The 27,348-nt window shown below is 42.7% G+C and overlaps 1 protein-coding gene across 3 annotated transcripts in view; it reads left to right on the top strand.

The window, feature by feature from the left end:
* Positions 1 to 2,715: 2,715 nt before the first annotated feature.
* The window catches only part of OTULINL (OTU deubiquitinase with linear linkage specificity like), a 157,756-nt gene continuing 133,123 nt past the window's right edge, over positions 2,716 to 27,348 (top strand). For all 3 annotated transcript variants that reach the window (XM_044295084.1, XM_044295083.1, XM_044295082.1), the window contains exon 1: positions 2,716 to 3,022. In XM_044295084.1, coding sequence (XP_044151019.1) covers positions 2,887 to 3,022 — 136 coding nt within the window. In that variant the 5' untranslated portion in view covers positions 2,716 to 2,886. The remainder of the gene's footprint in view (positions 3,023 to 27,348) is intronic.

Here is a 27,348-nt window from a genome sequence, read left to right as displayed (position 1 = left end):
ACTACTAACCCCTCCATCCACCCCTACATAAAGGGTAAGGGCTGTTTCACACGAGCGGATGCCGTGCGTGACATCCGCTCCGTGAATGACAGCCAAGACCCGATGCAGACTGCAGAGGCACGGAGCATTAACATGATTGATGATGCTCCGTGCCTCTCTGTGACCTCTTTACTACGAAATCACAGTGAGATAAAGTGATGTCTCTTTGATGTAGATGTTCTCTTTCCTCATCTTCTCCTTTCAGCCCTTCAGTCCAGACCACCATTTTTCAGCCATTTCTCGTCTCTGCAGTTTGACAAACAAAATCATAGTTTACCACTTTTCCATCATCCTCCCATCTTCTGGACAAATCATCCTACAACCCCCAATACTGTGCCGCTTAATAGTGTAAACATTAAGTCCCCCAAAAATAATTTTGGTAAGCTGATACTGTGCCAAGGTGCCCCCACAGTAATAGTACTCCCAAAAGTCTCACTAATAGGAATAATTCTCTGCTAGAGCACACATGGTAGTAATAGTGCTCCTACAGTGCCCCCAACATGTCCCCATTGTGCCCCAGAAGTAATAATGCTCCCATACTGCCCATACTAGTAATCATGTTCCCCATAGACCCCCAGTAGTTATAAAGCCCATCATAATGCCCCCAGTAGTAATAATTCTCCTTACAATGTGCCAGTGAAAAAAATACCCCCTTTTAATGCCCCCAATTGTGCTGCTGTCCCCATAGTGCCCCATAATGTGCCAGTATGAAATACCCCTATATAGTGCCCCCAAAAGTGCCACCAATAATTTGCCAGTAAGAAGTGCTCCCATAGATGCCCCCACAGTGCCCCCAATCATGTGCCAGTAGCAAGTACCCCTATAGATGCCCCCAATCATGTGCCAGTAACAAGTGCCCCCATAGATGCCCCCTAATCATGTGCCAGTAACAAGTGCCCCCATAGATGCCCCCCCCAACTATGTGCCAGTAACAAGTGCCCCATAGATGCCCCCTAATCATTTTCCAGTAACAAGTGCCCCCATAGATGCCTCTAATCATGTGCCAGTAACAAGTACCCCATAGAGTCCCCCAATTATGTGCTAGTAAAAAGTACCCCCATAGATGGCCCCAATGATGTGCCAGTAACAGGTGCACCCATAGATGCCCCCCAATCATGTGCCAGTAACAGGTGCCCCCATAGATGCCCCCCAATCATGTGCCAGTAGTAGTACCATATAAAAAAAATAATAAACACTTATACTTACCTCCATCAGGCCAACAGCGATGCAGGCCTCTTCTGACCTGTGTCCCGCGCTGTGCGGATCAGGCGGCGCAATGACGCCTGCAGCCTATCAGAGGAACAGGAAGGGAGACGTCTCTCCCTCCCCTGCCCCGCCACAGCACATCTATCTGTTTTGCTGTCCTGAGGATGGCAATACGGATGATTATGGAGATGAGCGCTTCCTGTGCCCTGCCGCCGCCCCCCACATCACCAGTGGCCAGCGGGGCTCAAGAGACAGCTGCCTTGGGCCCCCAGGAGCAACCGGGCCTGGGGCAGCTGCCCCTTTTGCCTCGCGTTAAAGACGGCCCTGGCTGTACTAGCGGCGGCGGCCAGCATTTTAAAGGGGAATTAGCGGAGGGGGGGTACGTGAGGGGGCAAGGAATAACCTAGGAGGGGCAATTGCCCCCTCCTGCCTCCTGTAGGCACGCATATGCTTGGCTCTCTTTCACGCAGCGGATTCCACGCACGGGATCCCCTCGTGTGAAAGAGCCCTAACAGTTTTCTTTTACACAATCGCGCAAAAATTATCGGAATATAGAAATTTCTAAAATCAAAACAGCATCAAATAATGAAATAATATACAAGACAGGCTTAAATATACAGAGAGGAATCAGACAAATACTTTCTGGATCAATATTGCAAATGTAATGATGCGAATCTGTACCTCAGATCAAAATGAGGGGCATTTAAGGAGCAAAGAGGGACAGAGGGACTTGGGTCAATAAGAGGGACTGTCCCTCCAAAAGAGGGACACTTGGGAGGTCTGCAGTTGTCCCCTTGTACACATACAGGTGAAACTCGAAAAATTTGAATATCTTGCAAAAGTCCATTTATTTCAGTAATTCAAAGTAAAAGGAATTGCATTAATGCAGCTTAAAATTAGAATTTTGTGAAAAGGTTTAATATTCTAGGCTCAGTGTCACACTCTAGTCAGCTAATTAATCCATATCCCCTGAGAAAAGGGTACCTGAGATCGTGACTTTGGGGTTTCATGAGCTGTAAACCATAATCATCCAAATTATAACAAATAAAGGCTTGAAATATCTTGCTTTACATGTAATGAGTCTCTCATATTAGTTTCACCTTTTAAGTTGCATCACTGAAATAAATGAACTTTGCACGATATTCTAATTTTTCGAGTTTCACCTGTATATGCAGATCTCTCCAGAATAACAGTAAAATTCCTTGTCCTGTAAATGGCTATGTTCTAGCACAAGGCTTCTCTCCACATACCAGAGTACATAGCCAGTAATAGTCATGATTTTACAAGCCCTGTGATCTTTGCCAGGAACATGAACGTGCAGTTCCTAATCAGCAGAGCTTCCTGCCAGACAACTTGTTCTTTACCATATCACAAGTAAAAAGTGGACTTAATTGAGGGTGTTGCACACACAGAGGCCGCCCATAACCCTGTCATTGGCTTTCAAAACAAAACAAAAGAGGTAATGAGTGAAGAGAAAATACAAGTAGGAAGTTCGCTCCCTGCCCCCTTTATGCAGCATGTACAGTGTGCGAGAAAGCTGAGAACACAATTTCAGAACTTGGCTACTAAAATAAGTACTTCAGCCTGACTTGCTGAGAGCATTAGTGTCTACTTAGCAATCACTATCACCAGGACGTGGCGATGTCTAGTGAAGTGGACAATCATCACAGAGAGATGTCCTATCATCGCCATCACACTGCACCAGGCTCTGCAGCCCAGCACCAGTGGACACGAGAACAGCACGACCTCCACGCCCATCTGTCAAGAACATCAGCAGGTGAGCAGCTACAAATCATCTCTAGCAAATCCTTCCTTCTTAATATTTCATAGAGTTAAGTGACTTATTGTAAACCCTACAGGGTTCGTGTATACAATGTGATAAAACTGTGGTTGTTGACATATGCACATCCAGGCACCATGTTCCACACTTACAGGCACTCTACGATGTATAAAAAAGGCAAACATAGGGGATAAAATATTACGTGTTCAGACATTATAATGAACAGAAAGACTATGGCAATAAGCTGTGTGTCTAAATCTCCGTTGTCCTCTTCATAAGACTTTCCACAGGAGGAATACGACCTGTATACGCTCTGCCCAGAGCATTTATGGCTGTTTTTGCTACTGCATATTGAGTTATTGTATAAGTCATTGTTCCAAAAATGTAAGGCTACTTTCACATTAGCGTTTTTTGTGGATCCGTTATGGATCTGCAAAAACGCTTCCGTTACAATAATACAACTGCATGCATCCGTCATGAACTGATCCGGTTGTATTATGTCTTCTATAGCCATGACTCATGAACAGCATTGAAAGTCAATGGGGGACGGATCAGTTTTCTATTGTCAGATTGTGTCGGAGAAAACGGGTCTTGCTCCGCATCACATGGCGGACAGAAGAACGCTGCAGGCAGCGTTTTGGTGTCCGCCTCCAGAGCAGAATGGTTACTGATCAGAGGCAAACTGATGCATCTCGAGAAGATCATTTTCTATTCAGAATGCATTAGGGCAAAAGTGATCCGTTTTGGACCGCTTCTAAGAGCCCATGATGGATCTCAGAAACGGAAAGCCAAAACGCGAGCCTAAGTAAGGTAGCCTAAGAATGGGATTCTAATTCTTTACATTAGGAAATGGTATTTTATTTACAGAATACACTTTATAACCAGAGTAATCCAGTACTACAACAGACCACTCTATTACGACAGCATATATATGTTGCAGAAATACAACATATTAAATATTTGGTGTAAATATGATTAAGCAATATTCAATGTAGAAGGTAAACCTGAAATGTAATTTGCAAACATTTACATTTTCCTATTTCTGCACATTGCAGTGACCCAGTGGATCACTGCTAAAGGTTAGTAGTTTGCAATATGTTGACTGTTGTGATTTAATGCTAAAAAACACGTATCCGTCTATGCACTTTGTATTCCAAATAGTTGTGTATGGACATAAAACAGTCAACACTGGCAGTCTTGTTTTGCTTGATGTGGAAACCAGCTGGTATGGCCTCGTCTGGTTAGTTAAAGAGTCTTAGCTAAGCGGAGCTAGAGTCAAGATCTACATGTGTGAGCTCCTGAGAAATAGACCCAAAGTGAACAGTAATCCAGGAAAAACCATTCCTGAGACTGAAAAGCTGCCAGAAAACAACTTATCTGAGAGACTATCCCTGAGTGAAAGAGAATAGACATTGACAGAACCATCAAGGCTGTACAATGGATGCAGAAAATAAGATACTGTACGTTTAAGGCATTAACACTTTTCTCCTTGTGGAAAGGGTTAAAGGGTTTTCCAAGACTTTTTAACTGATGACCTATCCTTTGGATAGATCACCAGTATTGGATCAATGGGGGTTTGACACCTGGGACCCCTACTGATCGGCTGTTTGAGAAGGCACCAGTGCTCCTGTAAGCACCGAGGACTTCTCGCAGCTTTTCCTAGGCCAGTGATGTCACATTCATCGGTCACATGGCCTAAGTGCAGCTCAGCCCCATTCAAGTTAATGGGGCTGAGATGTGATACCAAGCACAGCCACTATACAATGTATGGCACTGTGCTTGGTAAAAGATGGAGAAGGCTGTAGCTCTTACAGGACTGCCGGAGCCTTCTCAAACACTGGATCAGTTGCGGTTCTCAGTATCAGACCCCCACCAACCAGATACTGATGATCTATCCAGAAGATAGGCCCTCAGTTAAAGAGCTTCTGTCACCCCCCTAAAGTAATTTTTCATTTTTGGGCAACTTAAAATCCTTATACTGCGATTTATCAATATATAGTGCTCATACCCTTTTTCGTTCAGTAGTTTCATCAAAAACGGCACTTTTATAATATGTAAATTACCTCTCTACCAGCAAGTAAGGCGGCTACTTGCTGGTAGCAGCCGCATCCTCCTTTCAAATAAATGCCCCCTCCTCCTGTTGATTGACAGGGCCAGCGAGCGTTCTCGTCCTCTGGCTGGCCCTGACCGGTCTTCAGTCGGCGCAGGCGCACTGAGAGGAGGACGCTCGCTCGGCTGCTCCTTCCTCGTGTGCCTGCGCCGGGTGTAGATGTGATGTCACCGGCAGCCACCATACTTTGAGAAGGACAGATCATCGGAATCTAAGATCTGCACCCCTCAGCCTGGGGAAAATTGCATGCCTATGGTTATTTGGGAAGGTTGAAAAGTGTGTTTCGTGCGAAACTCAGGGAGAGCGACTACTACTACTATAATTATTACTGCAATATACAACCATTAGGAGAACCCTACTCTGTAACGTACCTTAGAATTGTGCCTCTTGCCATCACAAAAACTACTATTCTCATTATCTACTCAGTAAAGAAAGACTTTATTTATTGCAACCAAATTGGCCTGGTCATTGACTCCACTGTTCATCATCTGCCAGTCCCTACATCTGCCCTCCTGCCTTGCACCTATCTACCTATGATCAAGGGCACCCCACCCAATCCCGGACAGGGGTCTTAAGAAAGTCCAGGGTGTGCCTTGAGGTAAAAAAGGGCGCCCTCAATTCACTGCAAGAGCTAGGGAGAGCCACAGTGAGGGCTACCACAGTGAACTGTGAGTACTACTACCACCATAGTAACATAGTATGTAAGGCCAAAAAAAGACATTTGTCCATCCTGTTCGGCCTGTTATCCTGCAAGTTGATCCAGAGGAAGGCAAAAAAAAAACCTGTGAGGTAGAAGCCAATTTTCCCCACTTTAGGTGAATAAAAAATTCCTTCCCAACTCCAATCAGGCAATCAGACTAACTCCCTGGATCAACGACCCCTCTCTAGTAGCTATAGCCTGTAATATTATTACACTCCAGAAATACAGCCAGGCCCCTCTTGGATTCCTTTATTGTACTCACCATCACCACCTCCTCAGGCAGAGAGTTCCATAGTCTCACTGCTCTTACCGTAAAGAATCCTCTTCTATGTTTGTGTACAAACCTTCTTTCCTCCAGACGCAGAGGATGTCCCCTCGTCACAGTTACACCATCATAGCCAGTATCACTTATCTCATCCTTGCCTCCCCTCTGGGTCACTGCAATACTGAGGGAGATATATCAAAACTAAGGTTCACATATGCCAGTATTGTTCCCTTGTGTACTGGAGTGAGCTGTACCTTATACATTAACAGGCAGATGCCTCTTAATAAATGAGGCACACATCTGGCCCTCCGTGCATCAGAAACTGAAACCTACGCTGGCCAGGAGCTCAGGTAGATTTCAACCATAACAGGAGCCCTAATTTGCTACTTTTTTAAGACACTTGTGTAGAGTAAAATACTTAATAATTCTCCCCCACTATGTTTTTCCTTTGTAGTCTTAAGGTGTACTTCTATAGATGTGGCTGATTCTATATTTACTGTATGTATGGAATCCCGATGGTGATGATAAAGACGTAAAGTATGTAAACACTTCCTACATAGATAGATAAAGATAAACCAGCAGGCCGATAACCATTCCCTTAGACTGAAGCACAGATCTACATTAGGAGCCTTTAACATGGGATGATTATCGGAAATCAACAAACACTTGGTTTTCAGATCATTGAATCATCATTTGCCACCAGCACATTGCCCTGTGGGAATAGGGGATGTGCTGCTGATAAATGAAAACCCTATGGTCGTTTCTCTCCATACAGTACAATGATTGCTGCATGTAATGTGTGCCGATTGACATGCTGTGCCATTGATCAGCCCTGCCTCTGTTAAAAGACCATTACTCACATGTCCACTGCAAGCATAGTGCATATTCCTGCTAATTCCCACAGTGTAATATTTACATCACTTACTTTGCCCCGACATATGCTTCCACACTGTCCACATTGTATTCAAACACATTAGTCATTTTTCTCAATCCGGTCTTCCTATCTTAGCACATAAACACATATGATCATTCGATTACTATCAGACAGTAAGGGAGGTGGAAGGACATCAAAGTACCTAGAGGAAAACCTAGTTTAGGACAGGGAGAACATAAAAGCTATACGTTGTCTGGGTAAGATTTCAATCCATCACCTGATAGATGAAAAACAACAATGCTAATCACTCATATACCATATACTAAAACTTCAATGTATGTAGATACACAAAGTAACCATACTGTTCTTTAATGCTTATTGTCCATGTTTGTTTCTGGTGTTTTGTTCATGCAATAGACCTGGCAGTTTCCTTTTTTGCAAATTCTTTTATTCTATCATCTTTTTTGGAAGGACTCACTTTAATAATTAGCTTTTGAATGGCTGTAGCCTCCTGTCTTCCAGCCATTAGTGACACTATGCACTCATGGCAACATGATCTCCAAATGAGGTTGCAGCTAACTTCCTTGTCATACAAAATACTATCTATATTTCCCACCATACGAAAGTGCCTGCCACATGTCCTCTTAAGCGTAGAATGCTCACCTCTCCATCCAACCCTTTCTCTGTCTCTTTGTGGCTGGGACTGGACCCTGAATCTGAACCAGTTCTGCTGAACCTAGGACACTTTGTGAGTGCCTGCTGCTACATGGTTATATCTATATGACATAAACTCACTACGACTTCCGGTGCCTCTAGAATATATATTATATATTGTGAAGGTCTAAGGCCCCTTTCACACGGGCCAGTATTCCGCGAGGGGGCAATGCGTGATGTGAACGCATTGCACCCGCACTGAATCCTGACCCATTCATTTCTATGGGGCTGTGCACATAAGCTGCGATTTTCACGCATCACTTGTGTGTTGCGTGAAAATCACAGAATGCTCTATATTCTGCGTTTTTCACGCAACGCAGGCCCCATAGAAGTGAATGGGGCCGCGTGAAAATCGCAAGCATCCGCAAGCAAGTGCGGATGCAGTGTGATTTTCACGCATGGTTGCTAGGAGATGATCGGGATGGGGACACGATCTGTATTATTTTCCCTTATAACATTGTTATAAGGGAAAATAATAGCATTCTGAATACATAATGCAAAGTAAAATAGTGATGGAGGGGTTAAAAATAAAAAAACATTAACTCACCGAGTCCACTTGATCGCGTAGTTGCGGATCTCTGTCTTCTTCTGTAATGTTGAGCTGCCGGCTAAGGACCTGTGGTGACATCATATCACATGATCCAATCACATGGTCCCTCACCATGGTGATGAACCATGTGATTGGACCATGTGATGAGCACAGTGACGTCATCAAAGGTCCTATTCCTGTGCACAGCAAAGAAGAAGACAGAAGAGAAGCCAGGCTGCGCGATCAAGTGGATTAAGGTGAGTTAAATAATTATTATTATTTTTTAACCCCTCCAGCCTTATTGTACTATGCATTCTGTATTAAGAATGCTATTATTAATCTACAGAACACCTAACCCAAACCCGAACTTCTGTGAAGAAGTTCGGGTTTGGGTAGCAAACATGCCGATTTTTCTCACTCGCGTGCAAAACGCACTATGATGTTTTGCACTCATGCGGAAAAATCGCGCATTTTCCCGCAACGCACCCGCATCTTATCCGGGTGAAAGAGGCCTAACTAGCAGGACCTCTACCAGTCCTGAGAATGAAGGAGCACCAGAACTGGTTAAACACTGCTGCTCCTTCACAGATTTTATTTGCACAGTGATGTGCCCATGTCCCAACCATCCATTTTGAAGGTAGTTATAAAACAGTCCTATTCGCTTGAGTAAGGCTGTTCTGCAGTTCCCTTCAAAGTAGGTTTCGGAGAACAGCAATTTCTAGGAAAAAAGCCAAGAGAGACCTTGAGACTTCTTTCTCCTAATTGGTGCCAGAGCAGAGGGGGAACCTCCATTGCTAGTAATATGGCATAACATCATTAAATGGAAAGCCCCTTTAAGTGTATACATCTTTAGCACACAGAAAATCCTAATGCAAAGGTCAATTCATTATTTTTGCCTTCTACTCTGGATCTGAGATATAAGGCTCATCGCTACTTTCTATCTGACTTGCAAATGTATGGACTGATCTGCTTTTAATTCTGTATCAACCCAGGCTGTTTACTGACCAGGCTGCTAGTTGCTACTCATGTCTCCCTACCTGCATTACTCTACCACCTGTCTTGCCACATCCATTCCTGCTGATTCTGTACGACCAACCATTGTTGTTATGGAAGGCTACAGAGGTATGCCTTAGATATTCTCTATAGGAATAACTTCTTGTAGCAGTAGCAGTGTGTACTAGCGGCATTCTATGTGGATAGCACACTGGGCCTCTACTTTCCATGGGCCATGCACACATCTGTGTTTTTTCCTGACATAAAAGATATCTGTGCATCCAGTTTAGCTTGTTATTCTGTAAAGTTGATCCAGAGAAAGGAAAAAAAAAAACGCATAAGACAGAAACCAATTTTAATCATTTTAGTGGGAAAATATTCCTTCCTGACTCAGGCATCAGAATAACTCCCTGGATCAATAATTCTATAGAAATCTAATAACTATAACCTGTACTAATATTACACTCCAGAAATACATACAGACCCCCTTTGAATTTGTTCAGTGAACTCGCCATCACCACCTCCTCAGGCAGAGAGTTCCATAGTCTCACTGCTCTTACTGTAAAGAATCATCTTCTATGTTTGTGTGTACAAATCTTCTTTCCTCTAGACCAGGGATCAGTAACCTTCGGCACTCCAGCTGTGGCGAAACTACAACTCCCAGCATGCACACTTCCTTGGCTGTTCTCAGAACTCCCAGAGAAGTGAATGGAGCATGCTGGGAGTCGTAGTTTCACCACAGCTGGAGCGCCGGAGGTTGCTGATCCCTGCTCTAGACGTAGCTGCGTGGCCTTTCCACAAGTTATTGAACATGTCTTGCTCTGTAAAGATGGCCTTGCGGTCGTTTCGTGGCGAACTTTGCTCGTTCGCTGTACGCCAAACGGGCGAACATATGGCGATATTCGCGCCCGCCATATTATTTTACATTGTGAAGAACATTGACCCATGACACATCCATCAGGTGGTACAGGACAGCCAATTGAGACGTTTCAGTACATGGACATACCCCCACCTTATAAATAAACCTGATCTGTAATATACTTATAATATACTTTCTAACATAGAAAGTATATTATAGTGCAATTGTATTGTACAGCAGTTGTGTGCGGTTCTGCTGCGATACCGCAACTATATAGAGTGCCAAATAATTTTTACTGGTGTGATTTACCAGTTGCCCCCCAAAAAACTGATTGAGGCAGAGGTGTTATATACCAATAATATACTTTTTATATTGTGCATTTAGGTAGTGCAGCATTTGTCTGCGATTTTGCTGCGTTACCGCACCTACACAGAGTGAAAAACACTATATGAAGAAATAATTTCAACTGGTGTGATTTACCAGTTGCCCTCCCAAAAAACTGATTGATGCAGGGGTGTGATATACCAATAATATACTTTCTATATAGTGCTTTTGGGTAGTACAGCATTTGTTTGCAGTCATGCTGCATTACCTCAGCTACACAGAGTGACGAACGGCATTGGAACAAATAATTTCTACTGGTGTGATATACCAGTTGCCCATTCAAAAAATTGGTTGAAGCAGGGGTGTTATTTACGCTAAAATCATTTGCAGTTATTTCTTGTGAAAGAGCATAGGCGGTATTTCAGTAATATACAAAAAATTTAAACGCACTGCACGGTTGCATTCATTTTTGGTGAAAGAGTATAGGGGCTTATTTCATAAAAAAATTTAAATACATACGCACTGCTGGTGAAAGCGCATTGTGGACAATTTCAGTCCAACAGGAAAAATACATTTTCAGTACACTTGTGCAGTTATTTCTGTTGAAAGCGTATAGGGGCGCATTTCAGTACTACAAGAAAAATATATTCTCAGTTCACTATTGCAGTGATATCTGGTAAAGCCTTTACTGGCGTATAGCAGTAGAAAAAGAAATATACATTTGCCATGCGCTGCTGCACTTATATCTTGAAAAACATTTATTGACATATATCAGTAGAAAAATAAAAATATATTCAGCTTTCACTGTTGCAGTTATATGAGGTAAAGCCTTTAGTGGCGTATTTCTGTACAAAAATCAAGATATATTCAGCGTTCAGTGCTGCAGTTATATGTGGGAAAATCCTTTTTGCGGTATGGACTGAATTACGTTGTGTTAAAATTTTGTATTTACGTTTCAAACACTGCGCACTTAAGAGCTGCGCACCAATACAGGTGAATACACTATGCACTAACCCTGCACAAAAATGCGAAATAATTCACGCCAGCACGCATCTATCTACGGTATTGCTTACTGGTCACTACTTGGACTTTTCTGTAGCACAGAAACCGCACAAGGTCCGCGTCTCGCTCTTCTAGCGTAGACATACTTCCTCTGCTACATCCCGTTTACTTTCCAAAAAATCTTGTATTCTGCGTTAAGCGCTGCACTGATATGCGCTAAAATCTTTTTTGAAATATTTTGGTTAAAAAAAAACTTGTATTCGGCGTTAAGCACTTCACTTATATGCGGTAAAATCTTTTGTTAATTATTTCGGTGGAAATAAAAAATTTCCACCTTCCTCATCTCTTCATTAACATCGGACACACTAACTTTACCCCCCCCCAGCTATATATCTAAGTGGTTCCAGCACCACCTAGGAGCGAATAAAGGTAAATGATACTGCCAGCCTGTTAAAGGGAACTACAGCATGATACCACAATACATTTCATATGACAAGAGTTTAAAGTGCCCACATATAGCACATAGTGGGACACTGCATCAAGATGAATCAGGCGTGGATCAGCCAGGATTTCAACACACCAATGCCTGATGTATCAGACTAGATCATCCATGGTGCCACACCAACATTTTGACAAAAGAGACCGTTTTCTTCTGGCTACCTGCCTCAGCTACTAATCTGATGCTATTACCCGCCTGATGCCAAACACTCTGTGGCCTCCTGGTGCTGCCATATCTACACTATGTCACCGTGCCACTCTGTTGTATCATGCTGCTGCCATGTCCACACTATGTCACATTGCCACTCTGTTGTATCATGCTACTGATGCTGCCATCTCCACACTAACTGTGATTGTGCCACTCGGTGGCCTCCTCATACTGCTGCCACCTCCACACTGTCATTGTGCCACTCTGTGGCCTTCTGATACTGCCGTCACCTCCAGACTTTGTCATTGGGCCACTGTGTAGTCTCCTCATGCTGCTTCCACCTCACCACTCTGTCATCGGGACACTCTGTGGACTTCATGCTGTTCACACCCTCCCCACTTCATGACTGGGCCACTATTTTGGCTTTCGGCCTGACTGACATTATCATTTATTTGACCTTTCTTCTGATCTGTCAGAAGGAAGGAAAAATTAGATGCACAATGGATCCTGTCTGGGTAGCAGCTGTAAGGCCTGTATGGTCCCATCAGAATTGGCTTATGATTTGGTAGACAAAAGCAGGAGTGGGTACAAAACACAGAAGACATGCAAATATTCCATTCACGTGTCATCACGTTTTAGATCCACTCCTGTTTTTATTGGCATTAGCAATACTGAGCATTTGAGCAAATGCTGACCGGGTGAAGGCGTATATGCTCCAAAGACAGGATCCATTTTTGTGGGTTATTGTTCTGACGGATCAGAGAATGGGGGAAATTAATCAGTGACGTCAACATAAACTTACTGCTGACATCCTCTCCACTCTGTCAGGGGGACTCTAATTGTATAAGTGTGTAATAGAACATGTTCTGTAAAGATCTACGTCAGGCATGTCCAAACTGCGGCCCTCCAGCTGTTGCAAAACTACAACTCCCAGCATGCCCTAATAGCTGTAAGCTATCCAGGCATGCTGGGAGTTGTAGTTTTGCAACAGCTGGAGGGCCGCAGTTTGGACATGCCTGATCTACGTGGAATCAGCTGACAAGGGTGTAAAAGGAGTGCGCTTCTTCTTAACACTAACATCGACCTATAAGGCAGAGTTCATACTTGAGTTATTAGGCCAGTTTTGGCAAATTTTGAGTATACCTTCTTATAATCTTAATCAAGTTTTGGTTTAATAAAATTAATGTTAAAATATTTTATAAATGTAATAATAAAAATTTAATGTTGCGTAAGACAGGAGAGAATCGGCCAGTCTTCTGTTTATTCAACGACGTAGTGTTGCGATGGAGAAAGCATTCCAAAAAAAAAATTACTCTCCACCTGGAGACGTATCCTGTCAAGATTGATGCAAGTGCGGTATTGGCTGCTCATCCAGCAAGATACTTCTGGGGGAACCTGCCTGCCAGGCTTAGGCCTCTACTAGCAACAGACAATGAGAAGTAGACAAAGCTTCAAGATTGCTTGGAGCCCGGAAGAGTTGCGAATTTTAACAAGATTGAAACCAACCAGGGCTCAGTCTCTTCGTCAGGGGTTCCCAGTCATCATGGAATCGAAAGGAGGGCATCCTTATTACATTTAATAAATTTAATAATAAAATGTTTAATACATTTTATAATAAAAATTACATTTTTCCTAACACAGGAGGAGGAGGACATGCTGTGGTGCACGGAGATGGAGATGGTCTTCAGATTCCCACACAGACATCTCAGAAATGAACCGCAGCTCCCAAAAGCAGCCCCTGGGAAGATCATGGAGCGGGATCATCCGTCATCTATTCGCCCCACTTTATTTTGGAAGTGTGTAGAACCCGTGTGGGAAGCCCACGCTGCAGATATATGGAATAAATTTCATAATAAAATGTTAATTTTTTTTTATAATAACTTAATTTTCTTCTTAGGAGAGAATCAGCCAGTCTTCAGTTTATTCAACGACGTGGAGGGTGTTAAGATCTATGAAAACTATTGCTCTACACCTGAAACCAAGATTGATGCAAGTGCGGTATTGGCTTCTCATCCAGCAAGATACTTCTGGGGGAACCTGCCTGCCATGCTTAGGCCTCTACTAGCAACAGACAAAGAGAAGAAGACAAAGCTTGTTCTTTTCTGTACATTGAATGAATTATTTCTGGGGCCTGTACTCCACTGGCCTGCAGTAAAATGACCGTCTAATATACCTCCAGCCACATAATCACTTGATGTTTTCTGTCTGGTGAATGCCTAATGTTTGGGGCCTGTACTCCCATGACCTAAGATAAAAAAACTTTAAGGCTCCAGCATGGCACACTTTTTAGAGTTTCAATTTAAGGCTACTTTCACACTAGCGTTCGGCTGTCCGCTTGTGAGCTCCGTTTGAAGGGGCTCACAAGCGAACCCAAGCGCTTCCGTCCAGCCCTAATGCATTCTGAGTGGACGCGGATCCGCTCAGAATGCATCAGTCTGGCGGCGTTCAGCCTCCGCTCTGCTCAGCAGGCGGACACCTGAACGCTGCTTGCAGCATTCGGGTGTCCGCCTGGCCGGGCGGAGGCGTGCGGATCCGTCCAGACTTACAATGTAAGTCAATGGGGACGGATCCGCTTGAAGATGACACACTATGGCTCAATCTTCAAACGGATCCGTCCCCCATTGACTTTCAATGTAAAAGTCTGGACGGATCCGCTCAGGCTACTTTCACACTTAGAAAATTTTATACAATATAATGCAGACGGATCCGTTCTGAATGGAGCCACCGTCTGCATTATATGAGCGGATCCGTTCAGAACGGATCCGCTCTGAATGCTAGTGTGAAAGTAGCCTAAGACACATAAAAATGGCCCCTAATTAAAATACATATTTTTTGTGGGAATTTTTGCCATTGATCCCCCTCTAGTATGTCACATGTCCATGTTGTGGGACGATTTGTGCACTTCTTGTAATTATTTGGTGGCTGCAAATATGAGCTGAAGGTTTTTTCAGGTTCGCCTGCCATTAAAGTGAATAGGGCCCGCCGCAAACTTGCGGTTCGCGAACATTGAACCGTCCCGGCCGATGTTCATCCATTACTATTGCTCTGGTCTGCTTTGTTGGCAAGAATAGTCTATTCTATTGATGGGAGTGAGAAAAATGTGGAAAGCACATGGAAGGTATCTGTATATTGTGCATTCGTTGTTTGCAGACCAGTATGTAAGCGGCTGTAGGTATGAAGCCTAAGGGTGAAAAATGTACAATCCCTTAGTTTCTACCCCTCTGACTAAAGGCTCATTGACACAACCGTTTTGCGTACCAATATTTGCGGGCTGCAACACAGGCACAGGCTGTGTAAACTCTGTGCTGCGGTTTGGACCCATTGACTTAAATGTGTCAGAGATTCACAAGATACAGCAAAAAATACATGTCCTATCCTTTGCAGTGCGGAAGCCCAAGAAAGGGCTTCTGAATGTTTCTGTTGGCTTCGGATCTGTGCCTCCACATCGCAAAAGATAGGACATGTCCTATCTTTTGTTGTATCTTGCGGATTGTGGACCCATTTAAGTCAATGGGTCTGCACTGCAGCATGGAGTTCACATGGCCGGTGCTCGTGTATTGCAGACCTGCTGTTTGTGTTCCGCAACACGAGCACGGGGACAATATGGCCGTGTGAATGTACCCTAAGACAAAATCAAATTATGTGGGTCCACACCCTGGGGCATAATCTTTACTGATAATGATATCTGTGCAAGGTATCTTGCACACGGCCGTTGCATACGGCGGGTCCGCAATACATGGGTCATCAGGCCGTGTGCATTCTGCATCATGGATGCATACTCATTCACTTGAATGGGTCCGCAAATCTGGAGTTGCGGTACGGAACGGATGCACGGAATGGCTGAAGCACTACAATGCTTCCGTGGGGTTCCGTTCCGTGCTTCCATTCCGTGAAAAAATAGAATTTGTTCTATCTTTTTGCGGAACGGACAGATTGCGGACCAATTTAAGTGAATGGGTCGCGATCTGCATGCAGCTGGCCCACGGTCGGTGCCCGTGCATTGCGGACCGCAAATTGCGGTCTGCAGCACGGGCCTGGCCAGCATGTGGTCGTTTGCAAGAGGCCTAAGGCTGTGATAAAGTATGATTCATATCAAATTTTAATTTAAGAATATATACCGGTCAGTACTAGTTTGTTGTTGCTGCCATTACGTGTCTGGCTCGCACATTTTATGTGCCTTACTCCCTCCTGGAAAACACAATTCATTTTTTATGATATTTTTACATGTGTTTACTTTCTGTGTCACTCCACTGAGATTATGCGTAGTAATGCTAATGTTTCCTGCTTTCAGACTCCGACTTGTCTTGTAAATGTTGTTTTCTAATAAAAAGAGATTTTGAAAGCAACATTGTTATCATATACACAGGAAAAATTCTGTACTAAAGTTCTGTTGCTTCTGAGGAGGGGGGTATGATAAGAGATATTTATGTCATGTGTGCATGACAATACAATCTGTATTGTTATATCTTGATACATGCATGGAAATTTAAAGAAATACATAAATTGCAATCCTGCAGAGTTTTTATTTTATTTTATTTTTTATTTGAATTTTTTAGCATTTTACTATTTAAGATAACCTACTTATTTGTTTGTTGTGTCCTTAGGATTGTTAAAAACTTAAATCTGCAATTTATTTTTTAGATATGACGTAGGTGTACAGTAAAAGGATTGACTTGTGTTCTGTAATGTTTTCATGGTTTACAGAAATATTCAGCAAGATGGTTGTGTGTTCAGTAATATGCACTGGATTCAGTATCTTCTTCTCATGTTCACATAGGGTTCCTCAAAACAAACCGGTTTAATGTGTCAATGTAAAAAAAAAAACATCCAGGGATTAATTAATTAAAATTAAAATTTGGAAAGTACATGTATTTGAAATAGGGATAATGGATTGGGGTCTATACTATTAAGAACCAGGATGAGAGCATTCAATGTGCATTGGTTTGACATACAGAATGTTGTATATACAGACGTGGACAAAATTGTTGGTACCCTTTGGTCAATGAAAGAAAAAGTCACAATGGTCACAGAAATAACTTTAATCTGACAAAAGTAATAATAAATTAAAATTCTATAAATGTTAACCAATGAAAGTCAGACATTGTTTTTCAACCATGCTTCAACAGAATTATGTAAAAAAATAAACTCATGAAACAGGCATGGACAAAAATGATGGTACCCCTAGAAAACACAGAACATAATGTGACCAAAGGGACATGTTAATTCAAGGTGTGTCCACTAATTAGCATCACAGGTGTCTACAACCTTGTAATCAGCCATTGGGCCTATATATATGGCTCCAGGTAATCACTGTGTTGTTTGGTGATATGGTGTGTACCACACTCGACATGGACCAGAGGAAGCAAAGGAAAGAGCTGTCTCAAGAGATCAGAAAGAAAATTATAGACAAGCATGTTAAAGGTAAAGGCTATAAGACCATCTCCAAGCAACTAGATGTTCCTGTGAGTACAGTTGCACATATTATTCATAAGTTTAAGATCCATGGGACTGTAGCCAACCTCCCTGGACGTGGCCGCAGGAGGAAAATTGATGACAAATCTAAGAGACGGATAATCCGAATGGTAACAAAAGAGCCTAGAAAGACTTCTAAAGAGATTCAAGGTGAACTTCATGCTCAAGGAACATCAGTGTCAGATCGCACCATCCGTCGTTGTTTGAGCCAAAGTGGACTACATGGGAGACGACCAAGGAGGACACCATTGTTGAAAACGAATCATAAAAAAGCAAGACTGGAATATGCCAAACTACATGTTGACAAGCCACAAAGCTTCTGGGAGAATGTCCTGTGGACAGATGAGACAAAAATCGAAGTTTTTGCCAAGGCACATCAGCTGTATGTTCACAGACGAAAAAATGAAGCATATCAAGAAAAGAACACTGTCCCTACTGTGAAACATGGAGGAGGCTCTGTTATGTTCTGGGGCTGCTTTGCTGTGTCTGGCACAGGGTGTCTTGAATCTGTGCAGGGTACAATGAAATCTCAAGACTATCAAGGAATTCTAGAGAGAAATGTACTAGCCAGTGTCAGAAAGCTTGGTCTCAGTCGCAGGTCATGGGTCTTGCAACAGGACAATGACCCAAAACACACCGCTAAAAACACCCAAGAATGGCTAAGAGGAAAAAATTGGACTATTCTAAAGTGGCCTTCTATGAGCCCTGACCTCAATCCTATTGAGCATCTTTGGAAGGAGCTGAAACATGCAGTCTGGAAAAGGCACCCTTCAAACCGGACACAACTGGAGCAGTTTGCTCATGAGGAGTGGGCCAAAATACCTGCTGAGAGGTGCAGATGTCTCATTGACAGTTACAGGAAGCGTTTGATTGCAGTGATTGCCTCAAAAGGTTGCGCAACAAAATATTAAGTTAGGGGTACCATCATTTTTGTCCATGCCTGTTTCATGAGTTTATTTTTTTACATAATTCTGTTGAAGCATGGTTGAAAAACAATGTCTGACTTTCATTGGTTAACATTTATAGAATTTTAATTTATTATTACTTTTGTCAGATTAAAGTTATTTCTGTGACCATTGTGACTTTTTCTTTCATTGACCAAAGGGTACCAACAATTTTGTCCACGTCTGTATAAACACGACATTTTATATGAATTTGTAATTTCCATATTTTACCATTGGCAAACTTCTATAGCTACTTGATAAATAGCTTGTTCGTGTTCGCCGCGGCGGGCGAACATATGCGATGTTCGATCCGCCCCCTATACATCATCATTGAGTAAACTTTGACCCTGTACCTCACAGTCAGCAGACACATTCCAGCCAATCAGCAGCAGACCCCCCTCCCAGACCCTCCCACCTCCTGGACAGCATCCATTTCCGATTCATTCGGAAGCTGCAGTCTTAGTGAGAGGAGGGACAGTGTAGCTGCTGCTGATTCAATAGGGAAATCGATAGCTAGGCTAGTGTATTCAGTGTCCACTACACTCCTGAAGGACTCATCTGATCTCTGCTGTAAGGACAGCACCCCAAAAAGCCCTTTTTAGGGCTAGAACATCAGTCTGCTTTTTCCTGTGTTATCTAATCGCAGTTGCCTGCCAGCGTGTGTGTCAGGCTCACAGCATATACTGTGCCCACTTGCCCAGTGCCACCACTCATATCTGGTGTCACAGTAGCTTGCATTAAAAAAAATAATAATTTTTGGACTGTAATTTAATAGCAGTCAGTTGCTGGCACGCACGTGTGTTTCATGCCCTGCAAGTGCATAGTGTCACCAGCGCAACTCATATCTGGTGTCACATTCTATTACATTTAAAGAAAAACAACAATTTTGACTGAATAACTAGCAGTCAGTTGTACACACGTGTTTGTGTGTTTAAGGCCCAGTGCCAGTGCATAGTGTCACTTCAGCGCCATTCATATCTGGTGTCACATTCGATTATATTTAAAGAAAAAGAACAATTTTGACTGTGAATAAATAGCAGTCAGTTGCACACGTGTTTGTGTGTTTAAGGCCCAGTGCTAGTGCATAGTGTCACTTCAGCGCCACTCATATCTGGTGTCAGAGGAGGAAGGTGGCTTTGAGGAGGTGGAAGACCAAACACAGCAGGCGTCCCAGGGGGCTTGTTGTCACCTTTCGGGGACCCTTGGTGTTGTACGTGGCTGGGTGGAGGAAGAGACCTTCAATGACATCAGTGAGGACAAGGAACGGGACATGGCTAACTTGGTATCCAACCTTGTGTAAATGGGGAGTTTGCGGTTGTGCAAATGGACTGTTTGCGGTTGTTTGCGGTGCGTTAAACAGGGAGTTTGATCTGTCATAGTTTTGTCTGTCACTGTGAAGCGGGCGTAGCCGTTACACTACCTGATCGATACAACATCATACCTGATGTTTTAAAGCACGTTATTCCAAACAATCTAGGAATGCTAGGAGATTTATGCCCTTTATGGATTAAAACCCGACTCTGCGTCAACTACGTAATTTTCCATGGGAGTTTTGCCATGGATCCCCCTCCGGCATGCCACAGTCCAGGTGTTAGTCCCCTTGAAACAACCTTTCCATCACTATTGTGGCCAGAAAGAGTCCCTGTGGGTTTTAAAATTCGCTTACCTATTGAAGTCTATGGCGGTTCGCCCATTCGCGAACATTTGCGGAAATTTGTGTTCGCCGTTCGCGAACAGAAAATGTTATGTTCGCGACATCTCTACTGGAGACCCAGTAATCAGAAGCCAGGGTACCCTGGTTGGGAATCTTTGATGTAGATATATAATATTTAGTATAGTAGTATAGTAATATTTAGATATATAATATTTTTTGCTAAAGCAATACTGTTAGCCTATACCTGTGTGGGTGTGCAGGTGTGGAAGCTATCACCTAACATTTTAGTTTTGCAAAGTACTATTTTTCATAAATGCACTTAGTTCTGTAAGATAATACCTGTGGTTAAATTTCAGGTGCTTTTCATAATTCATAAAAAAAAATGTATGATAGACAAGACGTGAAATGAATAATTGTCCCCACATGCTGAACAACACAGTAACACATGAGAAAGGTAACTCCTTTCTGGATGTTTTGTCTATATGGAAAGTAATGTAATCTTTTACAATAGCGAATTGGAATAACATTAGGCAATTGAAAATAGTTACGAAAACCATGAATTGAAAAAACTTGTACTGGAACAGTACACCACACCTGATTCCATTCATGTCTTACCAAAGGAGTCTGTGTAATCAATTAGCATAAGGTCCATTTACTAAAACATTTACCTCCCCATTATCCATTATCTCAGAATCCTAATAGTAGAGCAGCTGAACAAACATCAATGCTAAACCTGAACATACACTATAACTAACATGTTTATTTCATTGGAGGCGGCAGAGAATAAGCTGGTGCCAGACCTAGCAGTGGCCTATGTATTATGCGAGACAAAGGATTGGGCATGTTGAAATCCACCATGACCAATCCTTTGAGTCACTATCTTCCATAAGGAGAAAGTTGGGAGATTTCTATATACATTAGTTGGCCAATCTGACCCAACTTGATTCTGTCAATTGTTATTAAATTGCAGGTTTAGCATAAGAGCAACTTTAAAGGGGTAGCTCTTTTATAGTGATGGCATACACACAGGATAAGCCAGCTGATTGGCGGGGTCCGATATCTTGCACCCCTGCCCGTCAGCTGTTCTGCAGTGGTTTCAAAACTAGGTGCTGGAACTACACATCTCCATCCATTGTATAGGCCATCAATATAAAAGGAGTGGACAACCCCTTTAAGACTAAACTTTAGGGTAGATATCCCACAACTATTTACTAGAACACAATGTAATCATTCACCAGTAAACTATCACATAGCAGTAAGAAAACATGCCAAAAGTAGAAGACTCAGTAGACGTATGCAGGGCATAATGACCCATTTGGACAGATTATACTATAAGCCCTTTATGAACTACATATATAAGGACTGCCCTTAACATTTTCAGCCAAGAAGCCTTGACTAGTTACAACTTCAGCACTGACCAGTGACTGTTGGAGAAAGTTCTGATGTGGTTTTATGACTTCATTTTCTCCAAGTGAATGAGGTATGTCTACAAGCACTGTAACATCAAGGCAGAATTTTACAAATTAAAGCTGTACTGACTGGTCCCATTGAATTCTTATTTAGTTACATGTTTAAAAGTTGTGGTAATGAAAGCAGTGGAGGACTTTATCACCATTAAAACCAAGAAAATGCTTGGGTTCCTAGAGATTAGGGTCTGGTCACAGTTGTACGTATGAAAAAACAAACAAAAACTAAACACTGGACAAACTTACCTCCTCTGCAGCCAGCTCAGCTGAACAGGGTCCCGGCAGGGGAATTTCCAGTTGTAGGAGATGTGCCCAGGCTGCACTGCTAACATGAGTGAGGCTTAGCAGGCCAATGAGGACAGGGTTTATTGGGCTGACGGAAGAAGAGTTTAGAGGTGTGATGGAGGTCTCCAAACATAACTTTGCTTTGGGCCTCAGAAATGCCAAATCTATCCCTGGGTAGAAGGCAGTGGTATATTTATCCTTACACTTGCAGAAGGCAGTACCAAAGTGCCCCTATTTTAGCCATGGTGTCCTTGTACCAGTACCAGCAACCAGCGCCATGTCAATACAATACTGCCAGCTGCAGCAAAGAAAAGAACCTATGACGGCTGTCAGCTGTTTGCAGTAAACATTACAGTGATTACACCTGTAATCCCTACTTGTACCCATGTTTTCCTGCAGATCATATAAACTGTATGCTGTTGGATAAATAAGTGTATATCAACAATTTATATATGAGCTCTTTGAGCTTGTAGCTTTGTAATATTCTGTAATAGTTTGTAGTATTGCTGTAGTATTGCTGTACAGTTCAGAACTCAGATGTCGAAAACACATATTGGTGAGTCGCATTGCCCTACAGTACATAAAGACATCAAAATAACTCTGGGTGATGTTCCTATAGAAGTCTTTTTTTTCCCCACTAGATTTGAGTACAAATTAGTTTTTCTCAGGCAGTGTTCCTTGAAAACAATATGGCTAGGGTCTATGGCAGCTGCGGGCTTTGGGTTCATAGAGTGTCTCATGGCCCTGCTAAACCTTCTGAGAATTAGCATTACTTTATTGGGTATGCATATAAATCAAATATATCTAGGAATGTTGAGAAACCAGTTTATTGACTACCCAATTTGTTCAGCCAGTTTTATTTTCCAATATCTTTGGTCATTTTGAGGGAATTTCCAATTTAAATATGTTCAGTGGCATGCAAAAGTTTGGACACCCCTTGTCAAAATTACTTTTACAGTGAACAGTTAAGCAGGCTGAAGATGAAATAATCTCCAAAAAACATAAAGTTAAAGATGAAACACATTTTTCAACATTTTAAGCAATATCAGCGTATTATTTTGATTTGATTTTAGAGTGAAAAAGGAAAGTGATATCTTGCAAAAGTATAGGAACCCAAGGAGATTTGAGTGCTCAGATAACTTTGACCACAGTATCAGACCTTAAATAAACTGTTAGAAGTAAGACTTGTTCACAACAATCATTAGGAAAGGCCTAGACTCCTCTAACCTTGTCCCAAAAAAGGCAGCTAAGGGTTCTTCTAATCAGCTGCATGAGAAGGCTATGAGAAATTAACTTTTTTGCTACAATGAACAAAGGTATGTTTGGAGAAAAAAAGGGCACAGAATTTCATGAAAAGAACACCTCTCCAACCATTAAACATGGGTTTCACTTAAATCAATCGTGATTTGGAGTTGTGTTGCAGCCAATGACACAGGGAACATTTCACAGGTAGAGGGAAGAATGTATTCAATGAAACTCCAGCAAATTGTGGAAGCAAACATAACACCGACTGTAAAGAGCTGAAGTTAAAAAGAGGATGGCTTCTACAAATGGATAATGAGCCTAAACACACCTCAAAATCCTCAATAGACTACCTCAAAAGGCGTAAGCTGAAGGTTTTACCATGGCCCTCTCAGTCTCCTGATCTGAACATCATTGAAAATCTGCAGATATTCCTCAAAAGATCAGTGCATGCAAGACGGTCCAGGAATTTCACAGAACTGGAAGACTTTTACAAGGAACAATGGATAAAAATCCCTCAAACAATTGAAAGACTCTTGGCTGGCTACAAAAAGCATTTGCAAGCTGTGATACTTGCCAAAGGGGGAGCTACTAGGTATTAACTTTGCAAGGTGCCCAAAGTTTGGCTTGGGCACTTCTTCTTTTTTGTTATAAAAAATTGCTTTTTTTTTGCATTTTTGTTTTGCGCTCCCTGCCTTCCCAGAGCATCAATTTTTTATTTGTCTGTTCACATAGCCATATGAGGGCTTGATTTCTGCTGTGCAAGTTGTACTTTCCAACGTCACCATTTAATATTGCATATGATGTAGTGGAAAGCGGTAAAAAAATTCAAAATGGGGTGAAATAAAAAAAAGCTATTCCACCACAGTTTTACGGATTTTTTATTTACGAAGTTAGATGTACGATAAAACTGACCAGTTACTTTTATTCTACAGGTCAGTACGAATCTTGATAGTAAATAAAAACTTTAAAACGTGGGAAAAACTCACTTTTATCTTTTTGTTGCCATATTTTGACCCCTATAACTTTTTTGTAATTATGTGTACAGAGATGTATGGGGGGCAATTTTTTTTGCAGGGCAATCTGAACTTTTCATTGATACCATTCTGGTGTGTATATGACTTTTTGATCGCTTTTTACTTATTTTTTGTAAAATATTAAGCAACCAAAAAACAGCGATTTGGATGCTTTTTTTCATTTTGCTGTTTGCTGTATGGGGAATATATTATACTATGGGTGTTTTCACACATCGCGACACCCATGATGTGTATTTTTTTTTAGTTCATTTTTTATTTTGGGAAAAAGAGGGTGATTTGAATTTTTATGTTTTTAAATTTTTTTATTTTAAAAACTTTTTTTTTTTACAGTTTTTTTTTATAGTTCCCATAGGGAACTATAGCATGCAATCATTAGATTGCTATTCTCATAGACTCCAATGCAATAGCAGTGGAGTTTATGAGAAAATTGCTTGTTTCCTATGAAGCCCTATTACAGGCTAGGGCTTCATAGGAAATACTATGCAGCAGCCTCCTGTCATTCACAAAGACAGGGGCTGCTCCACACAAGCTCTGGCTCCTCTAATCGCCGCACGGGGGAGCCGGAGCACCACCAGAAGCACGCTTTCGGTTTTCGGCGAGCTCAGATGTCGTCGTCAGGATTGACCACATCATCTGAGGGGTTAAATGTCAGCGATCAGCATTACTGCCAGTTGCGCACATGAGTCGCGGGTGTTTGCTATAAGGAGCAGACGGCCACCCGCGGCTATGGAGCCCGCAGAAGCGGGCGCCATGTTTAAGGACCCAGCCAGCGCTGTACTATTACGGTAATGGTAGGGAATGGGTTAAAATACAAGGAGAATGTGTTATCTTTAGCTTTGTGCCTTTTAGAGAGAGTTTCATCTTTAACTTTTTCAACTGTTCACAGTAACAGTAATGTTGATCAAGGGTGCCCAAAATTTGGCATGCCACTGTATGGCATATCCTGTTTGCAATGTACACTGGAGGTATACATAAGGAAGTATTACCAAAGCATTCCTCCAGTGAAAGCCGCCAACAAATGTACTGTATAGCTATGCAGTAGCTTATGTAGAACATCGATAACTGTTATGAAAAAAATACATATTTTTTGCAGGATGCATTGGTTAGAAACATCAACTATGATATCCATCAGTTAAAAAAAGGGTTTTCGAGGACACTGTTTTGGCATACATCAAGTCAAGGGGCGCTTATGGATACAATAAGCCTACAATTAGGGATGAGCGAACTTCATATTTTAAAGTTCGAGTTCGGGTTGGGGTTTTTGCTGAATTTCGTTATGGATTCCGTTACCACGGACCATAACTAGAGTTGAGCGAACACCTGGATGTTCGGGTTCGAGAAGTTCGGCCGAACATCCCGGAAATGTTCGGGTTCGGGATCCGAACCCGATCCGAACTTCGTCCCGAACCCGAACCCCATTGAAGTCAATGGGGACCCGAACTTTTCGGCACTAAAACGGCTGTAAAACAGCCCAGGAAAGGGCTAGAGGGCTGCAAAAGGCAGCAACATGTAGGTAAATCCCCTGCAAACAAATGTGGATAGGGAAATTAATTAAAATAAAAATTAAATAAATAAAAATTAACCAAAATCAATTGGAGAGAGGTTCCATAGCAGAGAATCTGGCTTCCCGTCACCCACCACTGGAACAGTCCATTCTCAGATATTTAGGCCCCGGCACCCAGGCAGAGGAGAGAGGTCCCGTAACAGACAATCTGGCTTCATGTCAGCAGAGAATCAGTCTTCATGTCATAGCAGAGAATCAGGCTTCACGTCACCCACCACTGTAAGAGTCCATTTTCATTAATTTAGGCCCAGCACCCAGGCAGAGGAGAGAGGTCCCGTAACAGAGGATCTGGCTTCATGTCAGCAGAGAATCAGTCTGCATGTCATAGCAGAGAATCAGGCTTCACGTCAGCCACCACTGCAACAGTCCATTGTCATAAATTTAGGCCCAGCACCCAGGCAGAGGAGAGAGGTCCCGTAACAGAGGATCTGGCTTCATGTCAGCAGAGAATCAGTCTGCATGTCATAGCAGAGAATCAGGCTTCACGTCAGCCACCACTGCAACAGTCCATTGTCATATATTTAGGCCCAGCACACAGTCAGAGGAGAGAGGTCCCGTAACAGACAATCTGGCTTCATGTCAGCAGAGAATTAGTCTGCATGTCATAGCAGAGAATGAGGCTTCACGTCAGCCACCACTGCAACAGTCCATTGGCATATATTTAGGCCTAGCACACAGGCAGAGGAGAGAGGTCCCGTAACAGACAATCTGGCTTCATGTCAGCAGAGAATCAGTCTGCATGTCATAGCAGAGAATGAGGCTTCACGTCACCCACCACTGCAACAGTCCATTGGCATATATTTAGGCCTAGCACACAGGCAGAGCAGAGAGGTCCCGTAACAGACAATCTGGCTTCATGACAGCAGAGAATCAGTCTGCATGTCATAGCAGAGAATGAGGCTTCACGTCACCCACCACTGCAACAGTCCATTGGCATATATTTAGGCCTAGCACACAGGCAGAGCAGAGAGGTCCCGTAACAGACGATCTGGCTTCATGTCAGCAGAGAATCAGTCTGCATGTCATAGCAGAGAATGAGGCTTCACGTCAGCCACCACTGCAACAGTCCATTGGCATATATTTAGGCCTAGCACACAGGCAGAGGAGAGAGGTCCCGTAACAGACAATCTGGCTTCATGTCAGCAGAGAATCAGTCTGCATGTCATAGCAGAGAATCAGGCTTCACGTCAGCCACCACTGCAACAGTCCATTGTCATAAATTTAGGCCCAGCACCCAGGCAGAGGAGAGAGGTCCCGTAACAGACAATCTGGCTTCATGTCAGCAGAGAATTAGTCTGCATGTCATAGCAGAGAATCAGGCTTCATGTCAGCCACCACTGCAACAGTCCATTGGCATATATTTAGGCCTAGCACACAGGCAGAGGAGAGGTTCATTCAACTTTGGGTAGCCTCGCAATATAATGGTAAAATGAAAATAAAAATAGGATTGAATGAGGAAGTGCCCTGGAGTCCAATAATATATGGTTATGGGGAGGTAGTTAATGTCTAATCTGGACAAGGGACGGACAGGTCCTGTGGGATCCATGCCTGGTTCATTTTTATGAACGTCAGCTTGTCCACATTGGCTGTAGACAGGCGGCTGCGTTTGTCTGTAATGACGCCCCCTGCCGTGCTGAATACAC

This window comes from Bufo gargarizans, chromosome 5 (genome assembly GCF_014858855.1).
Source record: "Bufo gargarizans isolate SCDJY-AF-19 chromosome 5, ASM1485885v1, whole genome shotgun sequence".
Lineage (NCBI taxonomy): Eukaryota > Metazoa > Chordata > Amphibia > Anura > Bufonidae > Bufo > Bufo gargarizans.
The sequence above is the reverse complement of the archived record's forward strand: the minus strand, read 5'-3'. Positions and strand labels throughout refer to the sequence as shown.